Raw genomic sequence first — 21252 nt, 5'->3', positions numbered from 1 at the left:
TCCATTTACAAAAGATTGATCTCCAAGATCGTCTATATTCCTCACATAAAAAACTAACGTCATCCCCTCTCTGTTCTCTTCTCAGCAGTTCGAGCAACACCGTCACCTCCAGTTCAAATGATGCCCTCACAGCTGCCCCCAGACCAGGCCCTAACACCTATCTGGACAACATCAGCTCTCCCCTCATCCAAGAAGATGGCGACAACAAACTACTAAAACTCAGATTCGATGTGAGCCAATACCAGCCAGAAGAGATCGTAGTCAAAACCGTAGACAACAAACTATTGGTAAGTACCCTGGTACATCTTTGTGAAAATTACTCTTCAAGTCCTCTTAGAAAGCAAAGAGTAGCGGGTAAGGTGGTACCATAGAAGGGTGACACGCCGGCATACTCTAAAGCCGTGACTCCGGCCTACTCTCTTAAAATGCTGAAGCAGTTAAATATTGTCCTTGCTATAAAATAGATAATACAAAATCGCGTGGTAAACCTTGGGTTATTTTGACACATTCACCAAAAATGAAAATACCATCTCGTCTCTCCCATTTAAGTGATTACCTCAATTTTACATTGAAGAAATTGGCACATCCACTAAAAAATACTAACTCCCCTTTGTCATTCAATCTTTCATGTCGTGGTATATTGTAGATAGAAAATGTAGAATGTAGCCAAGTCAATAGCATTCCCTACTGCCTAATTTAGGTATCAATTTATCCGTTCGTAATGACAGTAGGTTGACATTGTGAATGCTCAGCCAAAACGATAAAATAAACAAAACTGTATAGGTGTTGAGTACCTACACCAACTCCTACCTATTGGGATAAGTCAGATAAGTTTTTAGGAAGAGAGAGGGAGGAGGTATCGGGAGGGAGGGGGAAGTAGGAGAGAGAGAGAGAGAGATTGAGAAAGAGAGAGAGAAAGAGGGAGAGAAAGAGAGAGAGAAAGAGAGTTGAGAGGAAGGAGATAAGGGGAGAGAGGAAGGAGGTATAGGGAGGGAGAGAGATAGAGGAAGGAGAGAGATGGTAAAAGTACAGAGGGGTAGGAGTTAGGAAGGAGGTAAGAAAGAAAGAGAGAGGGAGGGAGGGAGAGAGAGAGAGAGGAGAAATAGAGAATAAGGGAGGGCAGAAAAGGAGGAAGGAAGCAAAGGGAAACAATGTTGAAAATTTCCAGGAAGAACTATGTACGATCGGAGTTGAATGCCCTCTGGAGACTGGAGGAATTAAATGGAGACATAGAGTCGATGAGACTGTCGGCGCACAAACTAGTGACTTTCTCGAATGGAGAGAAATAATTATTAGCCTGACATTTGGGTCACAAGGTACCCGAGTGTTGTAAATCCGCTTTCTAATGGCACTGGTGTATTGTTTTGAGCACGCAACCCTCCAGTTTGCTTACGGTTCAATAAACTCGACAGCAAGAAATACTTCTTACCTACATAGGTACCTACTTACATAAGTAACTTGATATCTTGCTTTCCGAGCTACCTTCATAAGAACCTACCTATGTAGGTACCTATACATTTAATATGTAAGTAACTTTCTATGTTGCTTTCCTACCATGAGAATATCTTACTTTCCTACGTGTTGCAAAACGTTTCAAATGCAATGACCCAATTTTTTCGTCAAGACGTCAACGAATTTATGATAAGAAGGATTAAGAAAGAAAAGGGGAAAACTACCTATTATAAAGTGTAATGAATTATCCAAATTTTCGAAATGCCTACCTATAGTAACACAGATCAATCAGATCATGGAGGATACCTACCTAATGTATGAAATCATAGACCATGATATCTCGAATGAAATCATCTGTATTACCATTGACCCCTCTGACTAATGGTCCGATTAAAATGATCAGTAAACTAAGAACTGTTATTTTGACCCTCATAATCAATAGGCCTGAACTGTATGGGAAATATGTACGTACACACTCAACCATGTTCTAGCTACTCGTATGTAGGTATAATAGTAGGTACCCAGTTGAGAATGGTCCATTTAAAAATTAAATCTCAAGGAAATTGTTGGAATTTTGGAGAATTAGTTCCGAATCTTGAATTAACCACAAAAAACGTGTATCTTTTAACTGATATCTATATTTCTGATTAATTATCTACCTACTGAAAACGTACAGATGCGGATAGTTTTAGTAATACCTACCTACTTACGGGTCAGACTATTGTCTCTAATGGAGAGACAATTATTCACAATTGAGATGACCTAATTCCCTGATGGGATGTTAGACTAGACCCGACATACCTACTCAACTCAAAAAAGACCGGATTGTGAAAAATTGAATTGTTGAATCGGACTTTCAACTTCGCGTCGGAGCACATTGTGTGGCGAAGCTCTAAGTCACTAAACCACTCATTACGCAAACTTTAAACATCACTTGAGTGCTTGAATCACAGATAACAATAATGCAAGTTTAGTGCTATGAAATAACTCACAATACATGCACTTCTCTGGTGAAATGTGCATTGTAATTCCTTGTAATAATTATTAGAGTTTTAATAGTGAGCGAGCATAGAACACTTGAAATTTTCATTGTAATAAAATTATAATTATGTGGGTATCCGAGAGGTTGGCGGTTTTCTGGCGAATGTCTTTGATGTGCGTTGCACTAGTTTGGACGTGTTTGCAAAGCATCGTGCAGTGCAATGCAAATGATGTTTTTACTATAGGCCATTACTACTTTACTATAGGCCGTTGAGTATCGGTACAAAAATTCTCGGATACATGAAAAACGTTCGCATTCGTCAGATTTGATTTTAACGTGCAACGTGCAATGCAAATGCTTTGCACGTTGCATTGCACAAGTCTGGACCCACCATAACACGGTGAAACGCCTGTTCCCGAAGGGACAGATCACTGAAGTGAAGAGTGAAGCATTGTGCGTGTTTTCTTCTGGGTACATGACCAATAAACTGCTGGGTATTTCGGGGTGCACTCAGCCTCCTGCGGAAAACTGAAGAGCTGATTTGCTGCTCTCCGAAGATAGAGGATCCGAAAGTAGGTATTCCTTCTCAAGGTGTCCGAAAAAATGATATTCTCACAAGATGTCTAAGAGTTTGAAGTAGGGTTGCCAGATCATTTTCAGCCCAAAACGAGACAAGCGACCTAAAACGTCAAATCCTACCTATGAATATAACCATTATACATGAAGTATTTTTAAGTTCTTCCCATTTGAAATATATGCCAAAGCTCAAGGCCAAGACCAAAATTAAGTATTCAGCAACTGCTGAGGTATAACAAACTAGTAGTTTCAATAAACTGATGTATAACTCAGAAAAAGGGCCCTGTTCCCTCCAAAGGCGTGATTGGGCCAAAATTTTGTCAAACTTCATCAAAATAGACCGATTCGGGAATTATGGTGAAACAAACAAACAAATACACAAACAGAAAAAGCGTCAGGGTAGAATTTAGAACACACTTTGTTTGTTCAAATAGGATGATATCTATCCAACACATATCGATATGAACGTACATAGTCGACATATGTACATGCATAGATAGTCGACATATTAATGTTTAATTCGGACAGCATTGTTTAATTCCATATTTGCCTATGATGCTCCTATCAAAACAATGTTTTGGAACACTAGCGAATGATTCATAAGAGGAGTGTTCCAAGTATTTCTCCAGGACCCAACTTATTTCTATCGTTTTAGAGAGGAAGTTATATTCATATTACTTCACGGAATAATCAATGGACCGTGCTGTTCAGACTATAGACGCTTATTGTTAAGAAATACCTAGGCAACTAGTTGGCTGTTGGCTGAGACATGAGTAATTTTGAGAAGCTACTTAATGTAAATTTAGGCTGTGCAATAAAAACAAGCAAATTGGACAGAAAAATTTTTGTCTGTTCTTATAATATAAAATTTCAATACTTTAGTGTTCTTAGCAGATTATTTTCCATGCATAGAATTTTACTTTCTCTATTTACCTACACCATAAGTTGTAAGTTCATACAAAGCTTGAAGGGACTTGATGGTGGTTGGCCTCAAAGGGACCAGCCGACGGAGATGACCCGGGCCTTCTTGAAGGTAATTTTGGAACTCACTAAATGCAGCAGAGAATCAGATTTATTTGCTCCTCTTTTCGACGCAAAAGTAGGCGTCTTCCGTCTTTGAATTTAACAGAAAAAAACATCATTTTTCTACCTTAACTCTGTATATCCGGTACCTATTGAACGAGAAATTTGGGTCACAGACGTACATCAGAAGAGAAATTTGCGCCTCTTTTTGAAAGACACCATTAGTGTTTGTACTTTAGACACCAGCAGATTTTGTTCCGCTAAAATATCACGGGAACGAATGGGCATGGAATGTTTCTCGTCTGACGGGCGAAAATAATTCTAGTGACGGACACGACGGACAGACAGACAGACAGACAGACGTATCGTCAAATAATTCCAACTTGTAGTTCTGTCCACGGTCACTTTTGTTTTCTTGCCAGAATTGACCCGAGTTTTCCGTAGCGGTATAGGTGTGCCTATAAGGTCTATAAGAATACATCACGTTGATTTTAAAGGTAGCGCATTAGGACAACGATAAAATTTGTTCCTCTATACAAACTCTACATTTTGAGTCTTGTTTGATTTGCGTCTACCAGTCAATCTAGCGAATCAGCTACTGATGCGGTTTTGTGGTCGAATTGCCTTGGATTCGGACATTTACAGTTGAGACTAGAGATGAACCAATCTTCGCTCATCCAATATTGGTATATTCAATATTGGGTTGAATCGAATTAATTTTGAGGTAAATAGGTAGGTACAGGGAAGTCCTTTATCGACGCGATGCGACGCCTACATCTATGGTTTGAATATATATAAAAAAAAAAATCGACCACCCTGTATAGATAGGTAACCTTATAACTTATAAGTAAACGATTTGAAACTCGAACTCACTACATTCTTTTAAACAAGAAAATAAGCTTGGTCTATTCATCCATTGTTGATTCAGATATGTCTTTGGGGAAGAGGAGGAGCTTCCTTCTTAATATATTATCTGGATAATGAGTTTACCTCATACTTCTTCCTTACAACTATCAAGTCTATGGAAAGAATTTGACTTTTTTTTTAATTGACTTAAGAGTAGACTCAACAATCTCGATATAAATAGCTCAAGCTGCTCAAGAGAAAAGCCAATGTTGGAAACAAAGAACGCGAAGGAATACCTACCTCTTAAAAGTTGAGACATAAAACATAAAAGACAAGTTATCTTCATTCTTCACATCATAAACAAAGTCCCATTTTTCCGGTCACAGTACGTTAAACGCGAACAGTCAAAAGTCAAAAGTTTACAGGCACTACGCGATTGGAAGAGAGAAGAGAGTGAACGTACCTACTGTGAATTTCGACCTTGATAAAAAAAGGGTAAAAATGCGCTGATTGCACAATTTTCGTCGGAAAAGTCTGGTATCCAAACCTACATTGACCAACACATCACAAGTGCTCTTTGGCTCACCTAACGACCTCTCTACAGTCTTTACCTTTCTAATCAAACCTTTTTTGGTCAAACTGACGATATCTTTTTTTAACGAAACCTTTTTTGGTCAACCTAGCCGAAACCTTTTTTGGCCAACCCAACCTAACGAAACCTTTTTCGACCAACCTAACCAAACTTTTCCAGGCCAACCAGACAAACCTTTTTTGGTCAACCTAACCAAACATTCTTTTTTCTGTTCCCACGTGCACGAAACCTTTTTTGACTAACCAAACCAAACCTTTTTTTTTGCACAACCTGACGAAACCTCGAGAGAGAGAGAGAGAGAGAGAGAGAGAGAGAGAGAGAGAGAGAGAGAGGGTAATATTTTGGTGGATGTGGCAAAAATACCAAAGAAAGAGAGAGAGGGGAAGGTAAGCGGTGCTTCCCTAGTTTTCATGGAGCACACGCTATGCGCCACTGTTGATTTAGATCTATCATTGTTATCTGCAGATGGAACTTTATTTTACCGATTGAATTCATCATCAAGATCTCTTTGGTAAGTTTTCGTATTTTCTCTTGATTGACGGCAAGTTTAATGCTTTGTCTTAATTGGCGTCTTTTCGTCGAAGTAGGTATCGCGAATTATCGTTTTAGACGCTTGTTTGAGTGACACTTGCGGTATTTCTGGAACCAAGATACTCGCATTTAATGTCTAATTGAAACTGCCTATTTGTGGCTTCATTGTGGTTGTTTCCTTAAATGGGACTTTGTTTATGATGTGAAGAATGAAGATAACTTGTCTTTTATGTTTTATGTCTCAACTTTTAAGAGGTCGGTATTCCTTCGCGTTCTTTGTTTCCAACATTGGCTTTTGTCTTGAGTAGCTTGAGCTATTTATATCGAGATTGTTGAGTCTACTCTTAAGTCAATCAAAAAAAAAATGTCAAATTCTTTCTATAGACTTGATAGTTGTAAGGAAGAAGTATGAGGTAAACTCATTATCCAGATAATATATTAAGAAGCTCCTCCTCGGGTATACCTAAAAAACTGATTACACAAATGGTACGACTTATGAAAATGGTACGACTTTTCCGAATTTTTCTTTCGCCAAACGATGTAAACCGCCGTTTTGCATATTGCTCTATGGTCAGTCAGCTAATTTTCGCACTCCTTATGGCCAATCAGTTGAATTTTGTGTAAGCAGTTTTTTAGGTATACCCCTTATTTTCTTGTTTAAAAGAATGTAGGTAGTGAGTTCGAGTTTCAAATCGTTTACTTATAAGTTATAAGGTTACCTATCTATACAGGGTGGTCGATTTTTTTTATATATTCAAACCATAGATGCAGGCGTCGCATCGCGTCGATAAAGGACTTCCCTGTACCTACCTATTTACCTCAAAATTAATTCGATTCAACCCAATATCGAATATATACCAATATTGGATGAGCGAAGATTGGTTCATCTCTAGTCTCAACTGTAAATATCCGAATCCAAGGCAATTCGACCACAAAACCGCATCAGTAGCTGATTCACTAGATTGACTGGTAGACGCAAATCAAACAAGACTCAAAATGTAGAGTTTGTAGAGGAACAAATTTTATCATTGTCCTAATGCGCTACCTTCAAAATCAACGTGATGTATTCTTATAGACCTTATAGGCACACCTATACGCTGCGGAAAACTCGGGTCAATTCTGGCAAGAAAACAAAAGTGACCGTGGACAGAACTACAAGTTCGAATTATTTGACGATACGTCTGTCTGTCAAAATTAGAAAAATAAATGTGGGCAGGTGGGCCAATAAATGGTACGTTTTTTAGGTGGGCGAATAAATGGTACACTTACCCTATACCTCTATCTAGAGACATAAATAAACTTACCTACAGTCTTAGAGACAACTTTTTTCATTTACTAATGTCGTTCGATTATCTGTACTTATGGTCCTATACCTGTATAGGTACTATATCTACAGGGTGGTCAAAAGTGACGTACCAAAGTTACAGGCCTCCCTGTAGCTCAAGATGAAAACATTTGAAGATTCCTGATGTTCAAATCAAAAATATCCCTTTGATTATTTTCTCTTCAGAATTATCTGGTATTGCATTTAGCTATAGGCACGACATGGTAAGGTTAAGGTTAAAGGAGCCTAAACATTGTTTCTGGGTGTCCAAAGACTCAAAAGGAGTTGGTGTTTTAAAAGCATGCCTATATTGCCTATATTACGGAGTATCCCTTTAGGTTTGGCACGTTCTTTGAACTACCCTGTCTATTTATGATTCTAAAGTATCTATATTTATGATCTTATTGATCGAGTGAGTGAGAGAGAGAGAGAGACTGTTTGACATTCCGTTCATGGCTTTTCCATACTGTGTGCCCAAATAAGGAGAGGGCGATGCCAGGTGACCCTGAAGTTCTAACATCCTAGTACACCAGACCATAGCTACGCCACCAACCACATTCTTAACTTGACCGAGCTTTATTAGACTGACTCAGTTGAATCTTACTTGTTTGAAAAGTACAATGTCTGGGGCTACAATCGGTGTATAAACTTTTTTTTGAAGAGGTTTGATAGAGGGAACTGTAAAAGCTAAGGTCTTATCGTACCAAAATCGAAGAGAGAAGGAAGACAGGATAGGAGAAAGCCAGCCGTTCCGAGAACGAACCTTCGCCCGGGCGGGATAAAGTTCGCCCCGGGCAGGAATTGAACACGCGACTTAGCGCTTAAAAGGCAGACGAGCTACCTTCCAAGATACGATCTTTACCTCGGCCTTCGTGCAATGGTGTATGTCTTGCTAACTTGTTACACTCAATAAAGTTTCCATGTCATGTAGACTTACGGACAAATATATGCAAATTATTATGAATACAAAATGGGATAGTTGAAACTTAAAACTCACTCCTAACCAGACTAAAAACCAAACAACAATGAGACCTACAACCAGACTAGAATGCTTCGGACGTGATAGTAGAATGTACGGGACGTGATTGAAGAACATCTCAGATTTAGGTATCAGCTGTGAGGGCATCATTTGAACTGGAGGTGACGGTGTTGCTCGAACTGCTGAGAAGAGAACAGAGAGGGGATGACGTTAGTTTTTTATGTGAGGAATATAGACGATCTTGGAGATCAATCTTTTGTAAATGGACTCTTTAGAGCAATATGAGCATTGAGCAGTAACTATAAATTCTTTTCTTTATTTTCAACTTTTCTTTTTTCTCTTGTCTTTTCTTTTCTACTTAACTTACTGCTCTGGATAAAAAAAACCTCATCGATTTATAGCCTCGTTTTTCTACTTTCTTTCTCCTAGGTACTTATTTTACATTCTAAGGTAACTTTTCAACTAACTATATTTCGAACATGCTCAGAAACTGCGCCCGGACAGTCTCCAAGTGTCCTCAAAGATAAAATGTCAGAATGTGACTGTAACATGACTAAGTATACATATGTATATACCTACATGAGATTAGACCTGGGTGTATGGTTACCTATATACCTACCTATATCAGTAAGGTTATCTTAAAACAGACAATGTTAAAACAGTTTGAATGAACAATGAAGGTTCAATGCAACTATGGCGAGTAAAAAGTTGTAACTTTGGCAACTATGTATTTGCGAGGTTTAGTGCGCTAATAGCAACATGTGGACTAAAGTTGATAGGAAATGATTTACCGGATCTAAAAATGTTGACCATCTATTTAGAGAGACCCAGTATAAATAAGTACTCAAATAGGTACCTATACCTACTCTAAACTCTATTATAGACCTGTTGGCATTTACTTTTACCTAAGTCACGGTACAACAGGTCAATCAATCATTGTTAACAAATTCTGTTGCTCATCTCATGACAGAAAGATAATGAACAACTTTTCAACATCAGCACTTTGTTTAAAAAAAAAAATCTCATATTTTCGTCTTGGCAGCCAGTCTAAATTTCGAAATTTTTACTCTTTTTTTTCCTCGACGAAAAATTGACCTGGATTTTTCGGCTTGAGATTTTTTGAACAGAAAACAGAGAAAACTGCGTAAATTTTTAGAAATAACTCCATTTTCCTTATTGTGTAACGCTGTAACGGGATTTGCCAACTTCCTCCTAAAATTTAAGACTTTGGGTAAAGTGTGTCATGAGCCAGAGCCAGTCTAGTTATAGCTTGGTTGGTAGCGTGTCTGCCTTGTAAGCGCTAGGTCGCAGGTTCAATTCCGGGGCGGATTTTATCCTCAACAGATAGGTAAGGTTCGTTCTCAGAACTTTTGACTTTCTCCTTTAGAGTTCCTCCGCTCATGATTATATTGATTATTTTGTGTGGATTATTTCCATGATGATGAATGTAGGTTTTTTTTTTTTTTTAGTGTGCATTACCGGTTTAGGATGACGTCATGTTCTGGCGTGTATTTTTAATACTGACTGCATAGGTTATAGGTACATGGCATGCTTGTATAAGTCATGTAAATTATGTGTAGGTATGTACTATGTATCTTCCACCCAGTCTGCTTTACCTATGTGTTTTGTTTTGCTAATCCACACATGCAGAACACGTCATGGAAAACATTATTTGAAAAAAAAAAAAAAAACCCATGCAAAACACGTCATGGAAAACATTTTTTAAAAAAAAAAAAAAAAAAAAAAAAAAAATGTATAGATATCCCTGTTCTCACACAAAATATTTACGTAGCTATTAGGTACAGTATGTTGTGTGCAAATATGCTGTTGTCTACATTGATAGAGGAAATTGTAACTGCTAAGGTCTTATCGTCCCGAAATTGAAGAGAGAAGGAAGACAGGATAGGAGAAACCCAGCCGTTCCGAGAATGAATATTATTATCTGTTTAGAATAAAATCCGCCCCGGGCGGGAATCGAACCCGCGACCTAGCCCTTCCAAGGCAGACGAGCTACCTCCAAGCTAACTAGTCTGGCAATTCCAAGCTTAACTTGGAAAAACAATTAGTTTGTCTGAAGATCTGTTTGTTCAAATGACGCTAAATTTAAAATCGCTTTAAACATTCTACCTCTGAGCGACTTAGGTTCATGACCTCTCCAGCTAACACGACCTCAATTTGGATTTGAACGAGGCAGCTATTAGCTTCAAAGAACTTAGATCTAGTTGTTCTTGCTACATTGATTCTAAACGTTTGAGACCATTCTCAACAAATCCTTGGACTTGATAGTTCTTTCTCTTCAGAGTATTTGCCAATGAGGCAATGATATAACGGTGCTCAATCGTTGAATCATTCAACCTTTTACTCTGTTCATGATGAGGCAATTAGAGGCCTTGTTTTCTTTTCTCGATCTTATTTCAATTAATCTAAACCTTTACCTTTCAAACTTTCATATTGATTTGCAAAAGAGTACTTTTATACGTCATTTTTTAATTATGTGCCTCACATTTACAATGCACCAAGAATGTTACCTGAATTTTAGATATTCTTACGCGAACTTTCTCTATTTTTTACTGAATATTCCACACATTCACCTAATATGACTACTTATCTGCAATTATTTGCCTACATGTAGCGGAGAATACTAGTTGCGAACAACTTGTTCTCAACCATGTCAGCGAACTAATTTCGTACACTTCGAAAAAGATACGCACACCACATATCTACCAATTCTAACTGTACACAAAAAGCAAAGGTAAAATTAGGAAGGTAAAATTTGAAGAAAAAAAAAAAAACAAAAAAACAAACCTTCACAAAATTTTCTAGAGAGTGCATTACAAGCGATTGCGGACATGTAGCGGAGAATACTAGTTGCGAACAACTTGTTCTCAACCATGTCAGCGAACTAATTTCGTACACTTCGAAAAAGATACGCACAGCACATACCAATTCTAATTGTACACAAAAAGCAAAGCAGATTATTGAGGAATTTCAAAAGTTGAGCTACCTAATTTGTAGTGTAGGTAGGATTAGGAAGGTAAAATTTGAAAAAAAAAGAACTTTCACAAAATTTTCTAGGTTTCCAGTTTAGGCACGGTTAGGTAACGCGTAGAAAAAACTTTTGTTTCTTTTCTGGAATTAAAATTGGGGTAAGCATTGAAAATACGGAGAAAAACACTAACTCTCCTTCCCCTTCTCCTTCTTTTCTTCTCCTCCTTCTCTCCTTCGCCTCCTCTCCTACCCCTTCTTCTACTTCCTTCTCTTCCTCCTTCTCCTCCCTCCTGTTCTTCTTTTTCTCCTTCTCGTTCTCTTTCTTCTTCTCCTCCTCCTTCCCCTCCTTCTCCTCCTCCCTCTTCTAAAAAAAAAAAAAAAAAAAAAAAAAAAAAAAAAAAAAAAACTAGGTGGTGCCTAATAGGTACCTATTTAATGAGAATAAGAGAAATAGATACCTCCTAATTGGACGGAAAAAAAGTAAGAATACCAGTTTGATCTTAATTGATTTAAATTTAAATAGATAACCAATTAAATCGATTGGATTTACATTTAAATATTAACCTATTAAATAGTGCAGCTAAGAATAAATAAAGTATGAATTATTATTTATTATTATAATTATTCCTAGGTGTTTTCTAAAACTAAACAAGTTGTAAGCTTTCCATTATTCTTTTAATTGATGTTTCTTAATTTATTTATTTTTAAATAAACAAAAAAATTGTAATTAAAATAATTTAATTTACCAACCTACTAGAAATTCGTGTTTTATTGAAATCAGTTTCGGATTAGATACTTACAAATTTGGTTTTTTTTTACGTAGAAGTTTGATCGAGGGAACTGTGACTGCTAAGGTCTTATCGTCCCGAAATCGAAGAGAGAAGGAACACAGGAGAACGCCAGCCTTTCCGAGAGCGAACTTCATCTGTTAGGGACAAAATCCGCCCCGGGCAGGTATCGAACCGCGTCCTAGCGCTTACAAGGCAGAAGCGCCACTCACCAAGTTAACTAGGCTGGCAAAAAACTAAATTTAGGTACTTAATTTGAAATTTATTACCTATAATATTTTGTCAACACCATCTGGTAATCCGCCTACAATACACAAGTGGGAATATTTCAAACAATTTTTATTCTTTTCAGCTTGCATCACGTATCACACCGATTGCATAAAACGCTTGTCACTCACATCAACGTTTTGGAGTATGCCCAAATACGAAAAGTCCATTAATAATAATTCTCTCTCAAAACTGTGTTATGAGAGTTATGAATATGGAACTTTGAGTGTAAATTATAAATGCATAAAATAGACTAAAATAAAATTCTCGTTAAGAGGCGCCGAACCAAAATGAATGGGCAGAATTTTATTAATACTTGCTATCGGTTTTAGGCTAAACTCCATATATCACGGTATGTTACCAGCATCCAGTGCAATATGTAGATTAGGATTTAGTGGATTTAGATTCGGAGTGGTTTAGTGAATAAATTTGTGCCAACCTAGTTAGCTTGGAGGTAGTGCGTCTGCCTTGTAAACGATAGATCGCGGGTTCCATTCCCGCCCGGAGCGGATTTTATCCTGAACGGATAATGTTCGTTCTCGGAACGGCTGGCTTTCTCCTATCCTGTCTTCCTTCTTCCTTCGCTTTCGGTATGATAAGATCATAGCAGTTACAGTTCCCTCTATCAAACCTCTTTAAAATAATAGGCAGGTAATAGTAATAATTTATTAATAACTCACTACGGTAGTACTTTTTACTACTTCTTCAGACTTCAAAGTTTCAGAGCCCAGCTAGATATTGGCACCCATAGCACTTTTACCTATAGCACTGAGACTGGGCTTAGTTTAGTAGGTTAGCCGGAATCGGAGGCTGTGGGGGCGACATCGTGTGGGCTGTGGTACTTCTACTGAGTCTGTGGGTAGTCTGTGTTGATTGCAAGTCAACCTTGTGAAATCGGCCAGGAATGAGAAGGTGTTTTTTTCTGAATACTCGTATACCTAATGCTTGGAACAGTCGAATGAAGTTCTATCGAGTTGTTTCATAAAGGAATGCACTAATGGCCTGCTGCATATGCTGATGCTCGAGCATTTTCATTGTATATTGTATGTGTATAATGTTTTTGTAAATAAATAAAATAATAAAATTTTCTAGGTTTCCAGTTTAGGCACGGTTAGGTAACGCGTAGAAAATACTTTTGTTTCTTTTCTAGAATTAAAATTGGGGTAAAAGCATTGAAAATACGGAGAAAAACACTTTTATTTCAAGATTTCAAGTTCACGCAATTAGTATCGTCATTTAAGTCATCTTCTTCGCAACTAGTCTGCAGACAGATATAGAGATACCTGTCATCACTAGTTAATAACATAGTCAATAGTGTGATAACTGCTAGAAACCACGATAGAAATTGCTGGATAATTCCAAGATAAATCCGTAGCACTTGTTAAACTTGATTCAAAATCCTACGTATTTCCATCCTAATAATTCGTACGTTGCATTAGATTATCATTTATCTGTCGATAGTTGTCTAATTACATAGCTTCACTTTGTGGGTTTAGAAAAAAAACACTAATATTTCAAGATTTTAAGTTCACGCAATTAGTATCGTCATTTAAGTCGTCTTCTTCGCAACTAGTCTGCAGACAGATATAGACATACCTGTCATCACTAGTTAATAACATAGTCAATAGTGTGATAACTGCTAGGAACTATGATAGAAATTGCTGGATAATTTTGAAGTCGAGAAATCTTCTAGAGCTAGAACTGTTAGAAGACTTATTGCTGTGTTGAAAATGTTTGTCCTCCTGAAAGCAGCAGAAATGTGTGAGGAAATCAAACATGCTCTGAAAGAAAGAAAAGAGTTTTGATAGAGGGAACTGTAAAACTGCTAACGTCTTATTGTTCCGAAGATGAAGAGAAAAGGAAGACAGGATAGGAGAAAGCCAGCTGTTCCGAGAACGAACCTTATCTGTTTATACACAGTAAAAGAAAGTAAAAATACCTAAGTAGATATCACGTAAAAGGGATAGGTCACTCATTTGAAAAGGCTTAAAAACTCACCTCTTTTATCGCCAACTCACTCGCAAGCGAGGGATCGATCTCGTAATCCATCAGCTGATGATTATTATGTTTGGTGAACAGGAGATAGAATCTTCGCCGCTTATAAAATCCGCCCCGGGCGGGAATCGAACCCGCGGCCTAGCGCTTACAAGGCAGACGCGCTACCAACTAAGCTAACTAGGCTGGCTCATAAAGGTTAAACGTCAATCTACGAGAATACCTGCTAAGGTTTTTAATGACGGGGGTTCTTACCCTTCATTCGGAGACAAACTACACGCCTTTTCACATTTAACAGTCTGAGTCGGACCGGGAAAAGCCAGGCGCGAGCTTTATTTATTTAAACACTTAAACGGGCGGACCCTTTGCTATCTAAATACACAATTAACCCTAACTAAACATATTCGAAAGTACAAGATAAAATTGCAAAAATATCAACTTAAAAATATATATCTGAGGTTCTTCTCGGACTGGCTGGCTTTCTCCTATCCCGTCCTCCTTCTCTTTCCCATTTCGGGACGATAAGACCTCCGTTGTTACAGTTTCCATATCTCTTAGCAAATCTCTTATAAAAAAGATGTTTTGGCCGATTCTCACCGCAACAGCTGAAGCGTCAGAGAGAAACATTTTCTTGGCAAACATGTGTGAATAGCGGCTATACCTAATGTATAGCATATACCATACACGAACAGCAAAATCACGGGCAGATGAGAGGTTTACCTGGGTGTTGTTAATGAATAGATACTTACTGTTACTGTAGCTTACTGTACTGTACAGATAGATGTATCTACTTACTATGCAGTTATAATACCTACTGTATTGCTGTTCAAATGAATAGATACCAACTTACTATAAGTACAGCTATGTGTACTGTACTGATGAATAGATAGTAGACAGATTTGTAGTTTTGTAGTTACTTACCTGAGTGTTACTGATAAATAGATGCTAACTGTTCAACTAGTCTCTGGGCCAAGTCCAAATCACACTATCCGTTCAGGTTATGGTCTGCCGCCGAATATTCATTCAAGAGCCACACTCCGGTCACAGTACGTTAAACGCGAACAGTCAAAAGTCAAAAGTTTACAGGCACTACGCGATTGGAAGAGAGAAGAGAGTGAACGTACTGTGCATTTCGACCTTAATAAAAAAAAAGGGTAAAAATGCGCTGATTGCACAATTTTCGTCGGAAAAGTCTGGTATCCAAACCTACATTGACCAACACATCACAAGTGCTCTTTGGCTCACCTAACGACCTCTCTACAGTCTTTACCTTTCTAATCAAACCTTTTTTGGTCAAACTGACGATATCTTTTTTTAACGAAACCTTTTTTGGTCAACCTAGCCGAAACCTTTTTTGGCCAACCCAACCTAACGAAACCTTTTTCGACCAACCTAACCAAACTTTTCCAGGCCAACCAGACAAACCTTTTTTGGTCAACCTAACCAAACATTCTTTTTTCTGTTCCCACGTGCACGAAACCTTTTTTGACTAACCAAACCAAACCTTTTTTTTTGCACAACCTGACGAAACCTCTTTCAGGCAAAACCTAACGAAACCTTGTTTCCTCTGTTCCCAGGTGCACGCTAAGCACGAAGAGAAGAGTGACTCCAAGTCCGTCTACCGAGAGTACAACAGAGAATTCCTCCTACCCAAGGGTACGAACCCAGAGAGCATCAAATCTTCCCTCAGTAAGGATGGCGTGCTAACCGTAGAGGCACCCCTGCCCGCTCTGGGCGCTCCAGAGAAACTAATCCCCATCGCCCACTAAATCGCTAAAATCATAAAAAGAAAAGAAAAATACATTACTTTCCTTCCTATCTTAGGATAAGGAAAGTGAAAAAATTGGACCGATTCCAATACTTTCTCATTACTTTGTAATAGTCCTCTATGCAGAGTGTAATAGAAAGTAAAAACTTGGATAACAAAATCCAATACTTTCTCATTCTCATTACTTTGTATAGTTTCTCTATGCAGAATGTAATAGAAAGTAGGTAAAGAGTGAGAGAACAAAACCCAATGTTTTCGACGGCATTTAGAAGAGACCCCACCAATCTTGTAAAATAAAAGAATTACCTAAATTACCAATAAATAAACTTAACTTATTTATTTAACACTTTTTTATACACCTTTCTACTTTCTACTCGTATTATTCTGGCTTTGCTGAATAGAGGTAGTTTCTTTATACTATTTTGCAATTGTTTAGTTTCCACGCAGCTAAAGTAAACGCAGCTATTAGCTTCAAAGAACTTAGATCTAGTTGTTCTTGCTACATTGATTCTAAACGTTTGAGACCATTCTCAACAAATCCTTGGACTTGATAGTTCTTTCTCTTCAGAGTATTTGCCAATGAGGCAATGATATAACGGTGCTCAATCGTTGAATCATTCAACCTTTTACTCTGTTCATGATGAGGCAATTAGAGGCCTTGTTTTCTTTTCTCGATCTTATTTCAATTAATCTAAACCTTTACCTTTCAAACTTTCATATTGATTTGCAAAAGAGTACTTTTATACGTCATTTTTTAATTATGTGCCTCACATTTACAATGCACCAAGAATGTTACCTGAATTTTAGATATTCTTACGCGAACTTTCTCTATTTTTTACTGAATATTCCACACATTCACCTAATATGACTACTTATCTGCAATTATTTGCCTTGATTTTTAATTATAGTAATGTAGGTGTTACCTTCTCTTAAAAAAAAAAAAAAAAAAAAAAAAAAAAAAAAAAAAAACTAGGTGGTGCCTAATAGGTACCTATTTAATGAGAATAAGAGAAATAGATACCTCCTAATTGGACGGAAAAAAAGTAAGAATACCAGTTTGATCTTAATTGATTTAAATTTAAATAGATAACCAATTAAATCGATTGGATTTACATTTAAATATTAACCTATTAAATAGTGCAGCTAAGAATAAATAAAGTATGAATTATTATTTATTATTATAATTATTCCTAGGTGTTTTCTAAAACTAAACAAGTTGTAAGCTTTCCATTATTCTTTTAATTGATGTTTCTTAATTTATTTATTTTTAAATAAACAAAAATATTGTAATTAAAATAATTTAATTTACCAACCTACTAGAAATCCGTGTTTTATTGAAATCAGTTTCGGATTAGATAGGTATACCTACTTACAAATTTAGGTTTTTTTTTTACGTAGAGGTTTGATCGAGGGAACTGTAACTGCTAAGGTCTTATCGTCCCGAAAGCAAAGAGAGAAGGAAGACAGGAGAACGCCAGCCTTTCCGAGATCGAACTTCATCTGTTAGGGACAAAATCCGCCCCGGGCAGGTATCGAACCGCGTCCTAGCCTTGTTAAACTTGATTCAAAATCCTACGTATTTCTATCCTAATAATTCGTACGTTGCATTAGATTATCATTTATCTGTCGATACGTCCCTCATAGTTGTCTGATAAAATCCGCCCCGGGCGGGAATCGAACCCACGGCCTAGCGCTTACAAGGCAGACGCACTACCAACCAAGCTAACTAGGCTGGCAGTGGTAAGTTTAAAACTTTCTTTGAAAACTTCTGTATTGTCGATGGGCAATCAGACATCTCCACTAACCCAATCTTCTCTTGCACATTGCATACTCAAATAGTTACACGGCGTTCATACAAATCCTTCTTATTATTCCTGTCTTGGGGAGATCGAAGAGGAAATAACAGATAGAGCGAGAACGATAATAGTGAGAGAGAGAAAGAGACAGAGAAAGAGAGAGGGAGAGAGAGAGGAAGAGAGGGATAAAGAAAGAGAGAGAGAAAGAGACAGAAAAGGAGATAGGGAGAGAGAGAGAAAGAGGGGGATAAAGAAAGAGAGAGAGAAGAGATAGTTGATAGTTTAGGTGTCAAGAGGTTGGTAGTAAAAAAAAATACAAGGAAACAGGAAAACGAAAGAGAGAGATTAGAGAGAGAGAGAGAGAGATTAGAGAGAGAGGATATTTGGCGCCTTGGCAAAGTTTTTCCCACTAAAGTCGTTCCCTTTAACTTCTTATCTTGGATATTAAAATGCCCTCTCTGTCTTCCTCCCTCCCTCTCTGTCTCTCTCTCAGGCCACGTGTCAAGTTGGTGGTTTGTGCATTCTATCTCTTTTTAACTACGATGGTGGATTTCACCAACGAATAATAGAATCGGGGATTTTTCGAAGATGAAACTTTAAAAAAGAAGTTTGTTTGACAGAGGGAACTGTGACAGTGTAACTACGAAGGTCTCATGAGCCAGCCTAGTTAGCTTGGTTGGTAGTGCGTCTGGCTGAGTACGAGTTGGTTCCCAACTGGGAAAAAACGTATTAGTTGGTTCCGGTTGGAAAAAGGTTTGTATGAATTGGTTCCCTGATACCTGCCCTGAAGTATTGGAATGTTTCATTAACGATTTCATGAGTATATAACCTGCTTTTTCCTATCCTGTCTTCCTTCTCTCTTCGATTTCGGGACGATAAGACCATAGCAGTTACAGTTCCCTTTGTCAAACCTCTTAAAAAGAAAAAAAAAAAAGAACCGGGAAAAGTCAGGCGCGAGCTTTAGTCCAGAGATCATCCGTTGCCGTTCATATATCAAACACGCGCAACGTTTCTTAACTGCAGTGATTCTTGGGGAACTGGTGTATTCAACGTGCTCTCACCAGTGCCGCTGGCTCTGGCCAACCCTCATTTTTTCCAGAAAGAAAAGCGAAACAATGAATGCTAAGGAAGGTTCTTCTCGGACTGCCTTCCTTCTATCCTGTGATCCTTCTCTTTCCCATTTCGGGACGATAAGACCTCCGTTGTTACAGTTTCCATATCTCTTAGCAAATCTCTTCAGAAAAAAAGAAGAAGATTATTTTGGCCGATTCTCACCGCAGCAGCTGAAGCGTCAGAGAGCAACATTTTCTTGGCAAACATGTGTGAATAGCGGCTATACCTAATTTATACCATACCTATACCACTAATGTATATTATAGCGGTGTATACCTAATGTATATTCTCTGCTCATGACCCTGGATGAGGGATTGCCACGAAATTTTCACAGAGCTAAATTTAAAATTCCTCGCTCCATACTGGGTGGGTCATCGACGGCCTATACAGGGTGTCCTAAAAGTCGCTGATGTCTCAAAAGCGAAGAGAAAAGGAAGACGGGGTAGGAGAAAGACAGCCGTTCTGAGAACGAACCTTATGTGTTTAGGACATCCTCGTAATCCACCCCGGGCGGGAATCAAACTCAGAACCGAAACCCAGCGCTTACAAGGTAGAGGCTCTACGTTCCAAGTCAACTAGGCTGGGCTCTCTTCTATTCTAATAGATCAGTTGCACTTACTTGGGTGATCTTTTTATGTCGTTGAGGGTTCTCATTATGACCCAGTCTGATATGAACTTCGGGTGTGAAGTTCAAATGTTTAGCTGCCACCTGTATTACTTTGTATCCAACGCCATCTATTGTGTACTGACTGGAGTTCCCTGCAAGTTAAATAAATTCGTAGATTCGTATAAGCTTAACCCATCTTTTGGGGCTACACCTAAGCCTCAGAGTGGACTTTTTGTGTATGAACTCGAATTGTCTGCAAAATAAGTTCCGGTTCTACAGTACAGTGTTTGTTTCTGAGCATGATTAGAAACTATGTACATATGCTCGAACACTCCCCGAGTATCCTCAGAGGTTGACAAATACTGTATCATGAGATTGTAGACCTCAGGGTTGGCCAGAAACTCACGCTCAGACAGTCTGACAGACTAAGTCTGACTTAGTCTGTCAGACCGTCAAAACGCGTGTGCCGGAAAAAGCTTCAGACCCAGGTCTCTCACATGGTCTGACAGACCTAGGTCGTTCTGTCAGACAGGTAAATCTTTCAGACGGTCTGTTAGTGGCTGGCATTGGGTAATTCTTCGTCCTCTTCTATCATGCGCGTGTGCCGGAAAAAGCTTCAGACCCAGGTCTCTCACATGGTCTGACAGACCTAGGTCGTTCTGTCAGACAGGTAAATCTTTCAGATGGTCTGAGCGTTAGTGGTTGGCATTAGGTAATTCTTCGTCCTCTTCTATCATTGGTGTTGGGACATGCAAAGATGAAGAGTTATTGGTCCCTTGTTCCAGTGAAAAACTCGAAAAGTGAGTGATTTGACTTCTCCTAGGGCAATTTTGGGACATGCAAAGATGAAGAGTTATTGGTCCCTTGTTCCAGTGAAAAACTCGAAAAGTGAGTGATTTGACTTCTCCTAGGGCAATTCAAGGTGACATCTGACATCTCCGTTTTCAAAGATTATCTACAATGTTTTTGTGCCCTTGGTCCTTGTTATACTGCCGTTTCTGAGATCCAGATATAACGATAGTTAAAACATAGAGTGCCTAAAATAAAAGTAGTCTCAATGTAATGGCAATCATAAAAAAACTGACGTAGCACTCAAACAAAGGGTTAAAAAAGCCCTACTCACCGGAATATTTGATAATATTATCAGGCGGATGATCAATAGCCACACATTTGAGTTTACACTGATGAAAGTTCGGTATCTGAGTGCGAGTAGCGTACAACTTGCGCCGTTTCAGATCATGTCTGAACTGCCCAGTTAGGCCATTATAGACATTGACTAGCTTGGGCGTATCTACCATGTTACAGCTGGTGTTGGAGTACGGTTGGTACGTGTATACCAGAACGTCCGTACCGTCCAGCTTGAGACCGAGAACGTGGATCTGTGAAAATGACATGGAACATTTGGTTAGAAGAGGTGTATTTTTCTTTTGGAAAATTGACCCCTGCTCCTTGAGCTTCTACTAGAGCAGTGGTCAGTTTTCTTAAAGGAAAATACACCTCAACTCTATAGACACTTTGTTTGATGAAGCTTAACGTCACTGTAAAACTGCCAAGGTCTTTAGTGACGAGGGTCTTTCCTTCCATTTGGAGACAAGCTACCCGACTCATATTAACTTCACCCAGCC

The 21252-nt window shown here is 38.3% G+C and overlaps 1 protein-coding gene across 1 annotated transcript in view; it reads left to right on the top strand.

Moving 5' to 3' along the window:
- Positions 1 to 17254, top strand: part of LOC103518597 (alpha-crystallin B chain) — a 30860-nt gene extending 13606 nt beyond the window's left edge. Inside the window, exon 4 of the mRNA XM_017447980.2 lies at positions 15921 to 17254. Coding sequence (XP_017303469.1) covers positions 15921 to 16112 — 192 coding nt within the window. The 3' untranslated portion in view covers positions 16113 to 17254. The remainder of the gene's footprint in view (positions 1 to 15920) is intronic.
- The last annotated feature ends 3998 nt before the right edge of the window (positions 17255 to 21252 follow it).

The sequence above is a fragment of the Diaphorina citri genome, unplaced genomic scaffold (assembly GCF_000475195.1).
Source record: "Diaphorina citri unplaced genomic scaffold, Diaci psyllid genome assembly version 1.1 scaffold62, whole genome shotgun sequence".
NCBI classification, from domain to species: Eukaryota; Metazoa; Arthropoda; class Insecta; order Hemiptera; family Psyllidae; genus Diaphorina; species Diaphorina citri.
Note: the sequence above shows the minus strand (reverse complement) of the source record. Positions and strands in the feature narration are given on the sequence as shown.